Below are 16,105 nucleotides of genomic sequence, written 5' to 3'. Positions count from 1 at the left end.
AGATACAACCTGAATAATGGATCAGTTATCGTAATGACCTGTGTTGAGTGAAGTGTCGAGGGCATTGGACAGTCTAATCTTAGTTATCTGCGATGATTGGTTTCATATTCTTCTGGCCTCTACTGTTTTGAGGGATCTAATTCATGTCTGATTTCCCATGTCTCGAAGGCTATTACCCACCCTGTTCAAAAGTTTGGTATAATCAATTTATAACTACCATGATGACAGCCCCAGAGTAGAAGGCTGTTATTTGCCAGAATACATGCCCAGTGTAATCCTCAGAAACACCAACGACCCAGGCAGAAGAGATGGGCCAGATGGGAGGTCTTTGCCACAGGAAACATTAGATGATGGAAGAAAGGGGATGTTAGAATACCTTCAGGGAATGATTTATGGGCTCAGAACGGATTCTTGATGAAGCCTGTGGAGCAGGAAGCTCCTTAAGAGGTGTGGCCCTCGTTATTGCAAGTCTTCTGTTTTATTGAATGCGGTATGGAAGCTGGCTAAAGCTGCTTTAGTGATGGGAGAAAAAGGTAAGCTGCAACATTCTGCATAGAGAATGAGAGCAGTTTCCTTTACTCCAGCTGTTATGGTAGGGATGTGTGTGGCTTTTGTAATTGGAGAATAAATTTGTCATAAACACAGTTTAAACAGGCTTTCTTAAAGACCCAACTCTATAAATAGGAGTCCCTCCTACCTGAAGCGGTTTCAGCAGGCGCAGAGTCAGTACTCTCTCCACATCTGCCTAAGGGACACCCATACTACGATAGGTAGTCCTTGCCAATCACAAATTTTGTCTTTTTTTTTTTTTTTTAATATATTTTATTGATTTTTCACAGAGAGGAAGGGAGAGAGATAGAGAACTAGAAACATCGATGAGAGAGGGTCATCGATCAGCTGCCTCCTGCACACCCCCCACTGGGGATATGCCTGCAACCAAGGTACATGCCCTTGACTGGAATCGAACCCGGGACCCTTCAGTCCTCAAGCCGACGCTCTATCCACTGAGCCAAACCGGTTTCGGCAAATTTTGTCATTTTTGTTAAGAATTATAAAGTCAGTAAAATATTCCAGTTTGGACTTCTGTTTATATATTGATGGTGCAATTAATTTAAAAAAAAAAAAAAGGCATTTAACAGTGTGGTCTTAACGACCCGGGAGAGGGTATGCGCTGAGCTGCTGCTGCGAGGGAAAGGATGGGATCCGGGACCTGTTCCTGTTGCCCTGGCAGGTGGGCCCAGGTGAACCACGACATCACGGAGCAGTTGCAGGCGGCCCAGGGCCTGCTGCAGCTCTGGGAGGCCTACACCAGTGCTCACGCCGAGGCTGCGACGAGGCTGGCCCAGCAGGAGGCCAAGTACCACCAGCTTGCAAACATCAACATGTCTGGAAACAACCTGACAGAGATCCTGACCCCGGCCCTGCGGGACATAAAGGTGGGTGCAAAGCCCATTGGGGGAGCCAAGGAGGGAGACCCAGGGGCTGGACCGAGCACAAAGACAGAGGAGTGCATGAGCAGGCGGTGTGGGACACAGTGAGGCTGGGTGGAGTGTGTGGGGCTCGGGGGCAGCAGGCAGCAGGGAGCTGGGTCGGGGCACCTGACACCACCTCATTCCAAGTCTCCCCTGTCACTCTAGCACACATGTGTCAAACACAAGGCCCGCGGACCAAATCCGTCCCGCCATGCCTTGCAATGTGGCCCGCACCGCGCTGTCATCACTGCACTCCGCTGCATTTCCATCACAATGACAGTTTATGACTGTTCAGTAAACCATTCGGCCCGCGATTTAGGCTGGATTTTAGATTTTGGCCCCTTCTCTGATTGAGTTCGACACCCCTACTCTAAGCAGATAAATCTCTAAAGCCAACGCCTCACGCAAAGTCTCAAATAAAGCAAAAGTATCTCAACTGAATAGGATTGTCTAAGAATAATAGATGTCCAATCTCTTGCTTTAAAAATAATCGTGGGGAAAAAACGATAATTATGGACTGGCCTCCATGTTGCTATGGCTTTTCTGTAGTTAGTGACATGTAGACTATGTGTAAGAGCTCTATAATGTCTTCTGTGGTTTATCCTGTTGTGTTGATAAAGGCCCAGAAAGTGATGACTTTCAAGCTTTAAACTGGGTGACCAGCTGCCTTCTGTATCTCCTAATCAAAAAGTATTAACCAACTTAATGAATGACAGGAATCCAACAGATGTGATCTGTATTTCTGATCAGCGTCTACCTGACCTGTTCTTTAAGAAAAAAAGCACCAAAAGACACATACACACACACAGTATTTCCAGAGGAACCTTAAAATCAGCGTGGTTAATGAGACTCTACAGTCTCTGCAAATAAATGCATTTATGTCACAAAGTCTCAGAGGTCAGGATTGCATTGATCCTTAAAATGCCATCACAGCAGATTCCTAAAATGTTCCGACGATTAACAACGGAGCACACAGGACTCACCCAGAGGATCTCCAGTTCCTAAACACAAGAAGCCCCAGCCCTATTGGTCAGTGGTCAGTTTTCTCCCCGAACCCGCCGATTTCAGAGCAGCACCAGTGACGTGCATCATGTAAGCACAGCTTAGCCTTTTCAGCTCTTTCAGGTAAACAGGACAAAGCCAGGCCCACAGTGTCAGGGCAGCAAGTCTCCCAGATGTTGGTGGAGGCAGAGGGAGTGGGGGATTCTTGCCGCGAAAGGAGGAGGAGATGTTTGAGGATCCCGTTTCTCCTCCAGGAACTGAAACGTGATGTGCAGAAGACGAAAGAAGCCTTTGTCCACAATTCCGCTCTCCTGGACCGCCTCCCACCGCCTGCGGAGTGCGACACCCGCCTGCTCCTCTCTGGCCAACGGCACTCCCTCCAGAGGGCTTCCTCCTTGGAAAGGATGCTGCTTGTGAAAGAAAATGAGTTTGAGGTGCCTCTTCTTTTGTCATTCAAGTTGTAATCGTGGGCCTGTGCCCGTTGCCCTTAATTCCTTGTGTCCTATGAAGAGAGAATAATCCATGCTCATTAGGGCAACTACAGAGTAAAGCTGCCCCGGAAAGTACCTGCCATTTGACATGATTGTTCAAGTAGGTGATTTTTCCATCACATGCGAGTGGGCAGATCTTAAGCACCCATTTCTTCTTTGTTGAATTGTGTTAGTTTAAGAAGTCATATATTTCACACACTTTGGACCTCCAAGTGGGGTAATGGAGCCATAGGCCATTTGTTGGATTCCGTATCCACATTTTTTTTTAATCCTCACCCAAGAATATTTTTCCATTGATTTTTTTTTTAGAGAGAGGGAAAGACAGAGAGAAATATCCATGTGAGAGAAACACATTGATTGGTTGCCTCCTGCACCAGGGCCCAGGCCGGGGAAGATCTTGGAAGTAAGGTATGTGCCCTTGACCAGAATCAAACCCGGAACCTACCAAGGACCTTCCGGTCTGCAGGCCAATGCTCTATCCACTGAGCCAAACTGGCTAGGGCTGCATTCACTTTTTGAAGAACTTTTTGTGCTCGCACTGTTAAAAAGCTGCACAGAAGGCCATGGAATTCCAGTGTCACATCTCAATAGCAGCAGGGAGAAAAAATATTAAACTAGCAGGACTGAAGGAGCAGAGTACACTCTGATCTTCCTCTGCATGGTCCCTCAAGCAGGTGAGCCACCCATTCCTGGAGGCTCAGTGCTTTGCCAAAGGCACCAAGGGGAAGTCAGGAGCCTTCTGAATATTCAAGACAGAATGCAATTCAGGTGGGGCGGGGCGGGGTGAGGGGGGGGGGGTGTGAGGGAGGGGCTGAAAACAATTTGAACTTTCATCAGCTCCCAAGGCTGTGCTTAGTTCTGTTCTATATGCAGTTGTCTCTAATGAAAATTTTTCTTGTCCTAGTTTGTTCTATCACAGTTTAAGGATTTTGAGGACCGGTTGGAATCTTTGAAAGGCCGTATTACACATGAAGAAGAGAATTTGGATAAACTCTACCAAGAGGAAAAAGAAGAAAATCCCGACTCATTCCTGGTATTGCCAATATTTATCATTTCTAAGTGCTTAGACTCAGCATCGGATAAAACATAAGCTAATTACGGTCACACCATAAAATCTGTTTGTATCCTAACTCTTACGCACGGCCATCTACATGTCATTCATTCTTGCCCTATTGTCCCTAACTTCTAGGATAGTACTACAGCATACGGATCTGTATTAGTAATATGCCACAGAAATTTTAGTAGATTTTTAACTTTTGATGTCTTTACTGATGAGCTTTAGTTAACTAAAATAATCTATGAATTGGCTATGGTGATTAAATTTTTCCCATTAGTTAAAGATCAAAAGTAAAATACCCTGTTAAGTTAATGGTTGTTTTTTGTTTTTTTTTTAATTTATTAGCTTAGTTAACATAAATGAATGGGAGATTTAAAGAATACTGGATCCTGTGTACTCCTCAGTGCCAATCCAATAACCTGGATCGGGAGTCAGGAACCCATGGCACACGCTCATTCCCTTCCGTTTGTGTATTGCTCATTGGCGTTTTCATGCTGTGGGACAGAGGTGAATACACCCATAAAGGCTACAGTGTTTATGATCTAGCCGTGCACAGAGGAAGCTGGCTGCCGCTGACCTGGACTGTCACAGCTGAGTTCTGTAGTGATAGCGTGGCTGTTGTAAAGGACGTTTGTTTTATATATTTCTACTGTGCCGTGCCAGCACAGCCAGGGGTTTGGCGAGCCTGATGGAGGCTGGTGAAGGATGTAGAAAAGACAGACTAAGAGAATAAGCTGGGTCTAGGTGGATCTCTTATGCCTGGCTAAAGCCACCGAGAAAGATTCAGACAGCAAGCCCAGCCTTTCTTTTATAGCCAGAGGTAAACAAGGTAGTGGTCGCCATAGTTACAGTGTGCTTGTGAGTTTCACTTGGTTTGGCAGCACTTCCTGCACCTCCCACGGCCTATTAGCTGCCTAGATAGGATCTAGGGAGACTCATAAGGTCAAGCTTAATTTTGCTAAGAGGGCTGTGCCCTCTAGCTGGGACTTGTTTGTGGCTTTGCCAGCAGGTCAGTCTGAGGCTTAACCTTATAGCCGCTCCCTGCATTCCACCTAGAGGCTGTCCCTAGGATATCATTTTAAAAATAAAATTTGAGTTTGAATTCTTATTTCACATTCTACCAAAATGCAGATGTGTAAGTGCCATGCTTTACTAGGGTTATTTTAAGGATTACGTTTTCATGTGACTTGTAGGTAAACTGCATGATCTGTGGAAGGTCAAGTCGTTGGCAGACCAAATGGGGTTTGAAGGTCCAGAATGGGCTCCTTTTAAATAAAACAAAAATGAAAAAGCTTACTTTCATCTTCCTCAAAAACAAATTCGGAGCCCACTTTCTCTTTCCTGGGCTGTTCACATTCCGGCTGTGTGTGCAGCGGGTTGTTCTAGAAAAGCCACGGGATTGAGAGGCCTGGGTTCAGGGCTTGTCCTAACACCACTTGACTGTGGGCGAGGCAATGACCCACGGAGGCCCCAGTTTTCCCTCCTCTTTCGATAAGGAGGGTCCACAGCGTCTCTGCGGCCTCATTGCCTGCACATCTGGAATTGGTGTTCTTCTTTAACAGAATCACGTGCTCGCCCTGGCAGCCCACTCGCCTGACGCGGAGCACCTGAATGAAGTGAGCCTCAGGCTCCCGCTCAGCGACGTGGCTGACAAGACGCTGAAGAACATGAACCGGCAGTGGAATCAGGCCACAGCCACGGCGCTGGAGCGCTACAGGTCAGAACAGCCCACTCCTCCGCTCCCTTCCCGCTCTGGTGAAACGAACAGCTTGAGCTCAGCGATGTCCTTGTCACATGGCTCAGTTGTATTTGTTTTTTAAACCTATCTATAGTAAGCTTCAGGGAATCGGATTGCACCAACAGTTTCTCTCCTGCTGTGAAAAGTGGGTCCGCCTCTTGGAGAGGATAGAAGAGACGCTCAAGATGAGCATTGCTGACAGCCTTCCCGCCCTCCTGGAGCAGCAGAAGGCATATGAGGTAACCTGTGCCCCTCACCCCAGGGCAGGGGGGCAGGGAAAGATGGATTTATTTATTTTTTTGTTAATCCTCATTAACAAAAATATCCAAGGATATTTTCCCATTAAATGTTTTAGAGAGAGGAGCAGGGAGGGGGAGAAACAGAAAGAAAGAAACATGGATATGAGATAGACTAGTTGCCTCCCACACACAGAGATCAAGCCTGCAGCCAAGATGCATGTCCTTGACCGGAATTGAACCAGGACCCTTCAGTCCGTGAGCCAGTGCTCTATTCACTGAGCCAAACGGGCTAGGGCAGGGAAAGATGAGTTTAGGTGAAATACAGAGTACCTGTCAGTGTGTGTCGAAGCCAATCCAGTTGTCAGTTGATCACGTGCAAAAGTCCTACACATTTCATATTTTCAGCGTTTTGTTTTATTACTCTGTTTTATTAACGACAGAACACCTAGGTTTTCTACTGTAAGTGGAATCTTCTAGCACCACTTTGCTTCCACAGAATGCAAACATAATGCCACTTTACCAAGAGCCTGTTGAAACGCTTCAACTCATCTCTGCAGTCTCAACGAGTAATTCTCTAAAATAGGGAAGAACTTGACATAATTGCAATTGCCTCATTAATAATTTCACAGGGGAGCTTTCCCACGCTTGTGCTGATGTTTCTTTGGAAATATTATTGGTGGTTATCAGTTGATCCCACCCTTTACAGTGGGCATGATTAGTTCACCGCAAATTTCTAACATAACCGATTTGGCTGCATTGTCACATTGTCATCCAATGAAAATGAAGTCCTTCCAGCCCAAAAGCTGAGTGGCCTTGAATAAATTACTGAACTTCATGCCTTAGCTTCCCCCTCTTCGATGGACATTACAATCGTACATAAATCCGAAGTTTGAGGAATAAGTGAGGCAATGCATGTTTTACACAGTATCTAGCAAATAGAAGTCTGCCCAGTAAACGGGCATTAGCCATAGTGATTGTTGCATCTTTTCCTTCTAAGATTACATTTGTAGGTGCTGTTGATGTGATGGTTGGGCATATTTTTTTTTTTTTTTTTTTTTTTTTTTTGCAGTTAGACTCAAATAATTAGAAAACTGATCACCTCAGGTGTCCTCCGTGAGCTTAGATTTTAATAGGAAATATTAGGTCCAGGTTCATGAAATGAATTCTACAAGCTGATATTTTGTATTTTAATTCACATGCAGGTGTTGGAAGCTGAAGTTTCTGTAAACCAGACAATTGCTGATTGCTATGTCACCCAGTCCTTACAACTCTTAGGCACAACGGAAATAGAGGAGAGGTGAGTTGTCTGGGGTGGGTGTGTGTATATGTGAGGGTGTGTGAGAGAGAGAGAGGCAGTGCAGTCAGAGCAGGCCTTCCACCACGTGAATCTTGACCCCATCCGCACCCTGTGGCCATGTCACTTGAGGGGCCACCGTGGGGCAGTCTTGGGACAGTGTTACGATAGGGTCTTGCTGTGGCCATAAAACCGTGGTGGCACTCTCCCCTGCGGTAGGTGAGTGGGGTTAGCAGAACAGACCCCCTCGCCAAGTACAGTTTACTGACGTTTTTACCTCAAAAGATTCTCTGCAGAATGTTTTCCTCTCTACCTTCAGCCTCGTGATGTTTTGCTATTTAAAGAATAATTCTGAAAGTGCTGTTCCTAGCAAGTATGTTGTCACAGCTGTGAGAGACGGAGTTCTCTCTGTGCTGTGTTCATGGGTTGGGGCCGCTGGGCAGTGCCACTCAGGCTGAGCAGAGCCCCTTAGGCCATCTTGGCGACAACAGCTGAACCTGCCGCACAGCAGGCACCCATGGCACACAGCCCAGAGGCTCCCTGGCCTGTTGCATACCTCTCCAGTGTCCTGGTAGCGATGGTTTTCCCTCCCCATCGTTCAGCAGAACTAAGGAATTATAGCCCATTTCTTCCCCGCTCGGAAGTAATGAAGCCTGTTCCAGGATCATCAGCTGGTTTGGGTTTGATCAGTACAGCAAAGCCTGACTTTCCACATAACAAATAAAAGACCTCGTTTTTCACGTGAAGGGTGTCGCTTGTCTGGAAAGGAACTGATCGAGTAGCTACAGGAAGCATTTTTTTTTTTATTTATTGCTGAAATTGCATAAAGTATACCCCTCAGGTGACAGATATCATTACCAGATACCCAGCTGCTCGTCTCTTTCCCACCGATCCAGTGGGCAGATTTCCGTGCAGCCCTTGGCCTAATGGCGGTTAAAACAGCCCCCGTTTAAGGAATGGTTGGTGTGTGTGTGTAACGTACCCGGGTCCTGTGCAAATACCTCCCGCTAAAAACCGCTGCCAACCACGTGCTGCCCCTGCTCCACGTTCCCCACCACGTTTGAGTGGAGTGGCGCTCAGTTCTTAAGAAGCTTGTTATCTGTGTGTATATTGCACCTATCAATAGCAGATCTGAGTTTCTAGGATGCTGTGAGAGTCATTTTTCTACCTGTTCACGCCTGGACCTCCTGCCCCCTGTGCTCCCCAGACCGGCGTTTGTGTCCAAGTTCACGGCGCTGAGAGCCCGGTGGCAGCGCGCGGCGCAGGGCGTGCGGGAGAGGAAGCGCGCGGTGGCCGCGCGGGTGAGGCAGTGGCGGGGTTTCTCCACGCCCGAGGGGGACCTGCTCCGCTTCCTCGCCGCCACCGGCCAGCTGCTGTCTGCACTCCGGAGCCAGGACGGCCACGGTCTCTTCCAGACCAGAAGTCTGATCCATGAGCTGAAGGTACTCCGGGCCGCAGCAGTGTGGGGACCGGGGGGGGGGGGGGCCGTTCCGCGGCAGACATGCATCCCTCCAGGTTATAGGTTTTCGACGAGGTCATGGTGCAGGTGTGCCCTCTGCAATGGGAGGCCAGAGCCCTACCGTCCCTAGCCTTGCGGGGTCAGAAACCCAGTCTCCTCCATTCACCCGGAAGCAGTGAGGCCCTCCTGGGCTGTGGGGGTAGGGGAGGCGTGGAGATGGGTGGGTCGGGTGGGAGAAGTTGGGGCGACAGATGCACCCCACCCAAGCCTTTAAGGTGCTAATGCGATATAAACTGGCCACCCGTGTGGCCGTTGGCAGTGGGACTCCTGCTCACTGGTGAAGGGCTAATCCACGCAGGCTACGAAGTCTTCCATCGGAAAGGGGCTTGACGAGCAGAAGGCTGGAGTAACGCGTTGGCCGTTGCCAGGCACGTGCCCTAGAGCTCGAGAACCACTCCCTCGGGATGCAGCTGAGCGAAGTGCCAGCCTCCCGAAGCCCTGCGCTTCCCTCTTCCCTCCCCGTGGTCAGCTGTTGAGCGCCTCCCCCGTGCCCGTCACCGCTGAGTGCTGAAGTATGGCGGGCACGAGGGAGGACCCCATGCTCGCGGGGGCGGTCCGACACATGAACAGATGAGGAAATATCGGATTGCAATGAGGCGTGGGTACTTCATTCAGCCGGAGCCAGTGATGGCGGGGCCGGGTGGCTCCTTCAGAGGGGGTGATCTCTGGGAATGCGACATCTCCGGAGCCTGAGTGATGAGAAGGAGCCAGCCGGGCAGAGTCTGGGGAATGAGCCTTTCAGACAGACGGGATGGCTGTCCTAGTCCCCACACTGGGAACAAGCTCATGGCAGCAGAGGAACAGAAAGAAGGTGGTGTGACGAGAGCCCAGCCCGCGGGGCTGCGAGGCAGGAGATGAGTTCGAGGCGCAGGCAGGGAGGAATGTCTTGCTGGTTCGTGGGCACGGTGTAAGAGGAGACCGCTGAAGAGTGTCCGTTGGAAGAGAGGGCAGCGTGATTCTGTTTGTATCTTTTAAAGATCCTCTGGCCGCTCTGAGGAGAATGCATTGTGGAGCAGCCAGAGGAGAAGCAGGAACACGGTATATTTTCTGTCTCTTGCTGCATAGCAACCATCACTGATGCTTATCTCCCACAGTTCCGGGGGCTGGCAGGGCTCAGCGTGGTGATTCTTACGTAGGGTCTCAGGCAGTTTCGGTCAGATGATGGCTCAGGCTGGACTCACCTGGCGACTCGCTCGCTCTCGTGTCTGGCACTGAAGCTGTAAAGACTCAGACAGCTAGGAACTGGGACTGCGGGGCTCCAGGGCATCATTCCCTGTGGTCACTCCACATGGAAGCGCTGGCAGCCAGACTTCCTACATGGCAGCTCATGGCTGCAAAGGCACATGTACCAAGAAAGAGAAATCCAGGGAGAAGCTCTGTGCCTTTTAGACTTTGCCTTGGAAGTCACATGTGTCACATCCACCATCTTCTTTAGCCATCACACATGCCCACACGGGGTCCAGAGGAGGGGACAGAGGCATGGTCACTTGATGGGCAGTGACAGGTTCTGGAAGAGCACGCGGGGCAGAGAATATTGCTGTGGCCTTTTTGTATAAAATATTCTGCCAGATCCAGATAGGCTATTTCAGTAGTCTCCGAGAGTTGTTAGGGTGAATCAGACAAGAGTGATCACCGTGAAGATAAAAAAGAATGTTTGTGGGTAGCATTTACAAGACTAATGGTTCAGATGTGACACATAAATAAAAATCTAAACCCAGCTGACTCTAGGTTCCTGGTGTGAGCATCATGGTGAATAGTCGGGAAGGCTGGAGGAGGAGCAGGTCTTTTGATTAGTTAAATTTGAGATGGCTTAGGCAAGTCACTTTTCTTTTTTTAGAATAAAGAAATTCATTTTGAAAGATGGCAAACCACCTATGAACTAACATTGGAAGCTGGGGAGAAGTTGCTGAGCACAACTAACCTGGAAAGTAAGGAGTCTGTTAACAAGAGAATCGGTCAACTTCAGGAGAACTGGAAGGACACAAAGACCCAAGTGGGAGAGATGATTAAACACTTCCAGGGCATCATAGAGGTAAACTCCCACTTACTTTCCCACTCGTGACCCCCAAATGCAGAACCTAGAATGTTTGTTGGCTGTGTGACAGTGGGAATGCTTATGAGATGATATTGTGAGTTTTCCAAAGGTCCTACTAGTCCGTGAATCATGCCAGTTACTTAATGTCGAGTAATAATATTGGCATTTTTAAAAACTCAATATTAAATACGTAAATACTTGAGGTTCTATTTTATATTTACTTTTATGAAACAGAGAACTTTTTTTAATCCTCACCCAAGGATATGTTATTAATTTTAGAGAGGAAGGGAGAAAAAGAAACATTCATGTGAGAGAAAAACATCGGTCAGTTGCCTCCCATACACACAACCTGGGTATATGCCCAACCAGGAATCAGACCCACAGCCTTTTGGTGTACGGGATGACACGCCAACCAACTGAGCCACCCGGCCAAGACAAAACAGAGAACTTATTAATATTCAGTGGAAGTTCCACATACAAAGTTAATGTTCCACATATGGTCTGTCCTTGGGTATAGTGTGTGAAAATAAACACAGTGATACTTCATCTTTCTGTTATAACCAGAAATGCATTTTTATATATAAGCAAATTTCACAGATAATTTAAGATTATATCTTTAAGAACTGAAAGGTTCCTTTGTCATTATTAGGAAAACCATTTTGTTGTGCTAAAATACCAAGTTTTTCTCAAGGACTCTGAGCTGCTTTGAACCTAGGCCCTACAGAGCTGTGCTCTTTGAGGTCTTGTGTGGTTTTTATGGTTTTCCTCTCGCTACATACAATATGAAGCTATCTGTTTTTTACTTTTTGTTTCTCTGAGCGTACCTACTCCTTATAAGCCCACTCTCCTCTTTACACTATTTTAGAATAAAGAAATACATTTTGAAAGATGGCAAACCACCTATGAAGTAAACTTGGAAGCTGAGGAAAAGTTGCTGAGCAACTTTTATATTGTGTGTGTGTGTCCAAACCAGATAACCAAGCTTATCAGAGATGGTTTTCCTGAAGGAAGAGCAAATATGTCCCGAGCTGGGGCCTGAGTATCTCTCCTGTGAACAAAGTGTCTGCCTTTTCTTTTGTATACGGACTGCAAAATTCATTAACTAGAAACGTGCTGGGCTCTGGCCATGTTTGTAAAGTATGTGGCCTTTGCAGTTACTGGGTTGGTGGGGAAGAAGAGTTTCGTTTCTTGCTTTGCTCTCTTGGTTGTGTTCCAGAGACTTGAAGTCGCTGGACCAGTGGCCACCCCTTACGTGTATGGTCGCCATAGAATGGGGCCAACCCAAGTATGTTTGGGTGGCAATTGTACTGAGGATTAACATAGTGTTTGAGTTTATGTTTGTCTGCCGTTAGTAACCTTAGCAGTAGAAATTTACCCCAATGAATCACTTGTAAGCACCCTGAACTTGAAAATGCAGGCAACTATTTGCTCGGTAACGTAAGGTTAAAAGAAAGGGAGATGGTGCGAGGGAATGGCACCGGGTGTGGGGGGCATCTGCAGCCTTAGGGCACCTCTTGACTAAGCTGCTTCTACCCTCATCGCCTTGGCCAGTCAGTTTTCTCTGAGCCTCCATTTTCACAAATTTACCCCCCCCCCCCAATTAATCTTCATCTGAGGATATTTTCCCATTGGTTTTTAGAGAGAGTGGAGGGAGAGGAAGAGACACAGAGAGAGGAACATTGATATTAGAGAGACTCATCAATTGATAGCCTCCTCTGCATGCCCCAGCCTGGATCGGGGATCGAGCCTGCAGTCTAGTTGCATGCCTCTGATCAGAATCAAATCGGGACCCTTCCGTCCTCAGGCCAAAGCTCTATCCACTGAGCCAAACTGGCTAGGGCAGTTTTCACATTTTAAATGTGCTAATACTAATACTTGTGCTGTCTCCTAAGGTTATTACAATTACAGTAAGACAGTGAATTTGAAATTACTTTAGAAACGGTGAAGTGCTTTAAGCAGCAGGTGGCTGTCGGTGCACGGGTGAGAGATGGAGAGCGAGTGAAGCTTGACTGTGAAAGGGCCACCCAAGCCAAACTACTTCTAGAAAAGAGAGAGCAGAGAGGTGGTGTTAGGAAAGAAGACAAGAAAAGTGCCGAGACCGGTTTGGCTCAATGGATAGAGCGTCGGCTTGGGGACTGAAGGGTCCCGGGTTCGATTCCAGTCAAGGGCATGTACCTTGGTTGCAGGCATATCCCCAGTAGGGGGTGTGCAAGAGGCAGCTGATCGATGACTCTCTCTCATCGATGTTTCTAACTCTCTCTCTCCCTTCCTCTCTGTACAAAATCAATAAAATATATATTAAAAAAAAAAAAAAAAAGACAAAAGTGGTCGAGTGCTTTTGGTTTTACAATGCTATTGTAATGCATGCCCAAGTCTGTAGATACTCAAGATTAGTTCTTACAGCATCCTTTTAAATGTGGACTGTTCCAATATCAAAATAGAAATAATATCACATATACCAGGGTTATGGGGAGGGAGGAAGAAATAAAGTTAGCAACATGGGTTTGAACTGCTCAGATCCTTTTTTCATTCTTTTTTTTTTTTTTTTTTTTTTTTTTCAATAAATGTAGAAGGCCTTGGAGTCCTTGGGTTTTGCATCTTTGGATTCAACCAACTGCAGATTGAAAACTATTTCTGATCTTCAGTTGGGAATCTGTGGATACCAAGTGTCAACTTAAGTCACATTGGGATTTTTAATTCCTCTAGAGGGGATCTCCTAACCATCTCCCCACCCCAAATCATTCAAGGGTCTGCTATATTTTGAAGCAAAAACCAACCAACCCAATGGTTAAATGAGCCACACGTGAAGCTGCAAAGAGGCGTTGAACCAGAGTGGTGTCCCGTTGATCAGCTCTATTAGACCACGGTTTGTTCAAGAAAGGAACTGGGTTTCTGTGTGATTTACGAAAACGCGTTAGGCAGAGCACTTCTGTGGATTAAGTGAATTGTTCTGGTTCTGTAACTTATTCTTAAATAGCAAAGTACTGACCAGTTTTAACACTGTTTTCAAATAGACCTGGGACCAGTGTGAAAAGAAAATCAAGGAGCTGAAAAGCCGGCTGCACGTTTTAAAGGCACAAAGTCAAGATCCTCTTCCAGAACCTCACGAGGACCTCCAGAAAGAGAAAGAACTGATGAAGGTACTGGAAGCCGAGGTCGTGTGCGCGATGGCTCTCAGCTGTTTCCTCGGAATTGCAGTGTTGTTTGCCTTTTCGTTCCTGTGTGGGAACCAAGTTTCCATGTTGAGTTGGAAAACATTTTTCCTATCTTTTAGCCAACAAAGCATCCTGGTCTCGGAAGGAGTTAGAACCCTTGGTTTTTGAGACCCAGATGTGAAAATGAGAGCCTTGGGGGTCCTCGGGGTTTCACTCAGACCCTCTTGTTGGCTGGCTCACTGAGATGTAAGATGTGGCCTCAGAGGTGACTGGAAAGCTGTTCCCTTATCAAATGGCCTTGTCTTTGAAATAAGAATAAACTATGACTAAAGAATTCATTTTTTTAAAAAAGCCAGTGGGTTGAGTGTTTTGCTCAGTTACAACATTTTTGTAAAACCTCCCAAACAGTATTCTGCCTAATTAATATCACACTAGAAAAATCTCTGCATATTTTAGGCCTTCGCAGACAGGAATTTGCATCCGTAAAATTTCCAGGTCAGGAATTTCCTGATCTCTTCCCTCTTTGCAGGTTGGATGTTTGAAAGAGATCAAAAGCCTTTTGGAATGCAATTTGTCTTGTTTTTATTGTTTGTTTGTTTTCTTCAGTGACTTCAATCAAATTGAAATAATTAGGAAGAAATGAGTAGTCTTATATGTCAGCTGTGCTAGAAATCAGGGTTTTTTTTTCTCCTCCCTTCATTTTAATATATCTGACATGCAAAATATTTTTAACTTAACAAATGATATGACAAACTGCCAGGAAACCATCACTCAGCTGAAAAGTAAAACACCACAAATACAGTTGTAGTGTTCAGGATGATTGTCAAAGTACGTTCCCTCCCCAGAAGTGTTTACAACCCTGAATTTGTTCTTTTGTCATGGTTATGCACTTCTTTATCATTTTACCGTGTGTCCATAGTTCTCAATGAAATATAGAAGTATTACTTTTGTTTTTAAACTTTACATGAACAGTACCATATTATATAACACATATAGTGTAACCTTTTCCCCTCATTATGATTTTGAGTCCTCAGTGTTGATACCCACAACTCATTCATTCTCACTGCTGTGTTGATGCATTATATCAATAGAAAACAATTTATTCTCTCTCCCATCACTTGATATTATCAATTTTTTTTAAAAACTTTTGATAGTCTGATAGGGGTGAGATGGTATCTCTTTGTAGTTTAATTATTAGTAAGGTCAACATTTCTTTCATGTTTATCACCTTTTCAAATTTGCCTTCTATGAATTGCCTGTTTATATCCTTGACTCATTTTTCTGTTGGGCTATTTTCTTATTGATTTGAAGTAGCTACTTATTTTAGATAATTCTCCTCTGTTGATTAGACATTTGCCATGTCTGTTGAGTATAGACATTGCAAATGTCTTCTCCCATCCAAGAACTTCTTTTTCTACTTTTTCTTGGGGTCACTGGCTGGGCGGGGGAGGGCGGGGTATTTTTTGTCATTAAGGTCCTTGAAGGTCTCACTAAGCTTCTTGGAGGTCTCATCAAGTTTCTCAGCGCTTTTTAGAATATTCTTGAGTAACTTTATAAATGTGGTTCTGAACTCTGTGTTGTCCAGTAGTTTACTTTCCTCATCTCTCCCATTCGTGATGTGCTTCTGTGTCTCCAAATTTTGGCTGCCTCCCTGTGTTGATGGAGTGGCTTTGTGTAGTAGGTGACCTACAGGGGCCAGTAGCTCAGCTTCCCCAATCACCCAAGGTGGTCGCCCCTTGTACACCCCTTTGTGGGCTGAGTTCAAAATCTTTGTATAGTTAAGCCTTGATTACTGTTGGTACACTGGGAGGAATTGACCTCCAGGCCAATTGGCTGTGAGGACCCGCTGTGTCTATAATGGAAGAACTGCTGCGCTGGAGACACACTTATGGTGCAGGCCTTGTTTCAGTGGGGCTTTGGTGCTCACTGAGTCCGCCTCCCGATCATGTCACTCATGGATGTGAGGAGTTGAAATCTGGGGTCTCACACTGACCACTAGGTACACTGGCTTCTGGATCTCCAAGGGGGTACAGTTCAGCTACTGTCTGAGGCCACCCTGCAGGAGCTACAGTGAGAGCCACAGTCCTCTCCTCCCTGCTTGGA

At 46.3% G+C, this 16,105-nt stretch overlaps 1 protein-coding gene across 2 annotated transcripts in view; it reads left to right on the top strand.

Moving 5' to 3' along the window:
• SYNE2 (spectrin repeat containing nuclear envelope protein 2) overlaps positions 1-16,105 on the top strand; it is a 304,600-nt gene that overhangs the window by 244,776 nt on the left and 43,719 nt on the right. For both annotated transcript variants that reach the window (XM_045579886.1, XM_045579888.1), the window contains 9 exons: positions 1,232-1,436; positions 2,729-2,908; positions 3,870-3,998; positions 5,585-5,739; positions 5,855-5,999; positions 7,202-7,296; positions 8,501-8,735; positions 10,650-10,844; positions 13,862-13,987. In XM_045579886.1, coding sequence (XP_045435842.1) covers positions 1,232-1,436; positions 2,729-2,908; positions 3,870-3,998; positions 5,585-5,739; positions 5,855-5,999; positions 7,202-7,296; positions 8,501-8,735; positions 10,650-10,844; positions 13,862-13,987 — 1,465 coding nt within the window. The remainder of the gene's footprint in view (positions 1-1,231; positions 1,437-2,728; positions 2,909-3,869; positions 3,999-5,584; positions 5,740-5,854; positions 6,000-7,201; positions 7,297-8,500; positions 8,736-10,649; positions 10,845-13,861; positions 13,988-16,105) is intronic.

Source organism: Pipistrellus kuhlii, unplaced genomic scaffold (genome assembly GCF_014108245.1).
Source record: "Pipistrellus kuhlii isolate mPipKuh1 unplaced genomic scaffold, mPipKuh1.p scaffold_m20_p_1, whole genome shotgun sequence".
NCBI classification, from domain to species: Eukaryota; Metazoa; Chordata; class Mammalia; order Chiroptera; family Vespertilionidae; genus Pipistrellus; species Pipistrellus kuhlii.
This window is presented reverse-complemented; position numbering and strand designations above follow the sequence as displayed.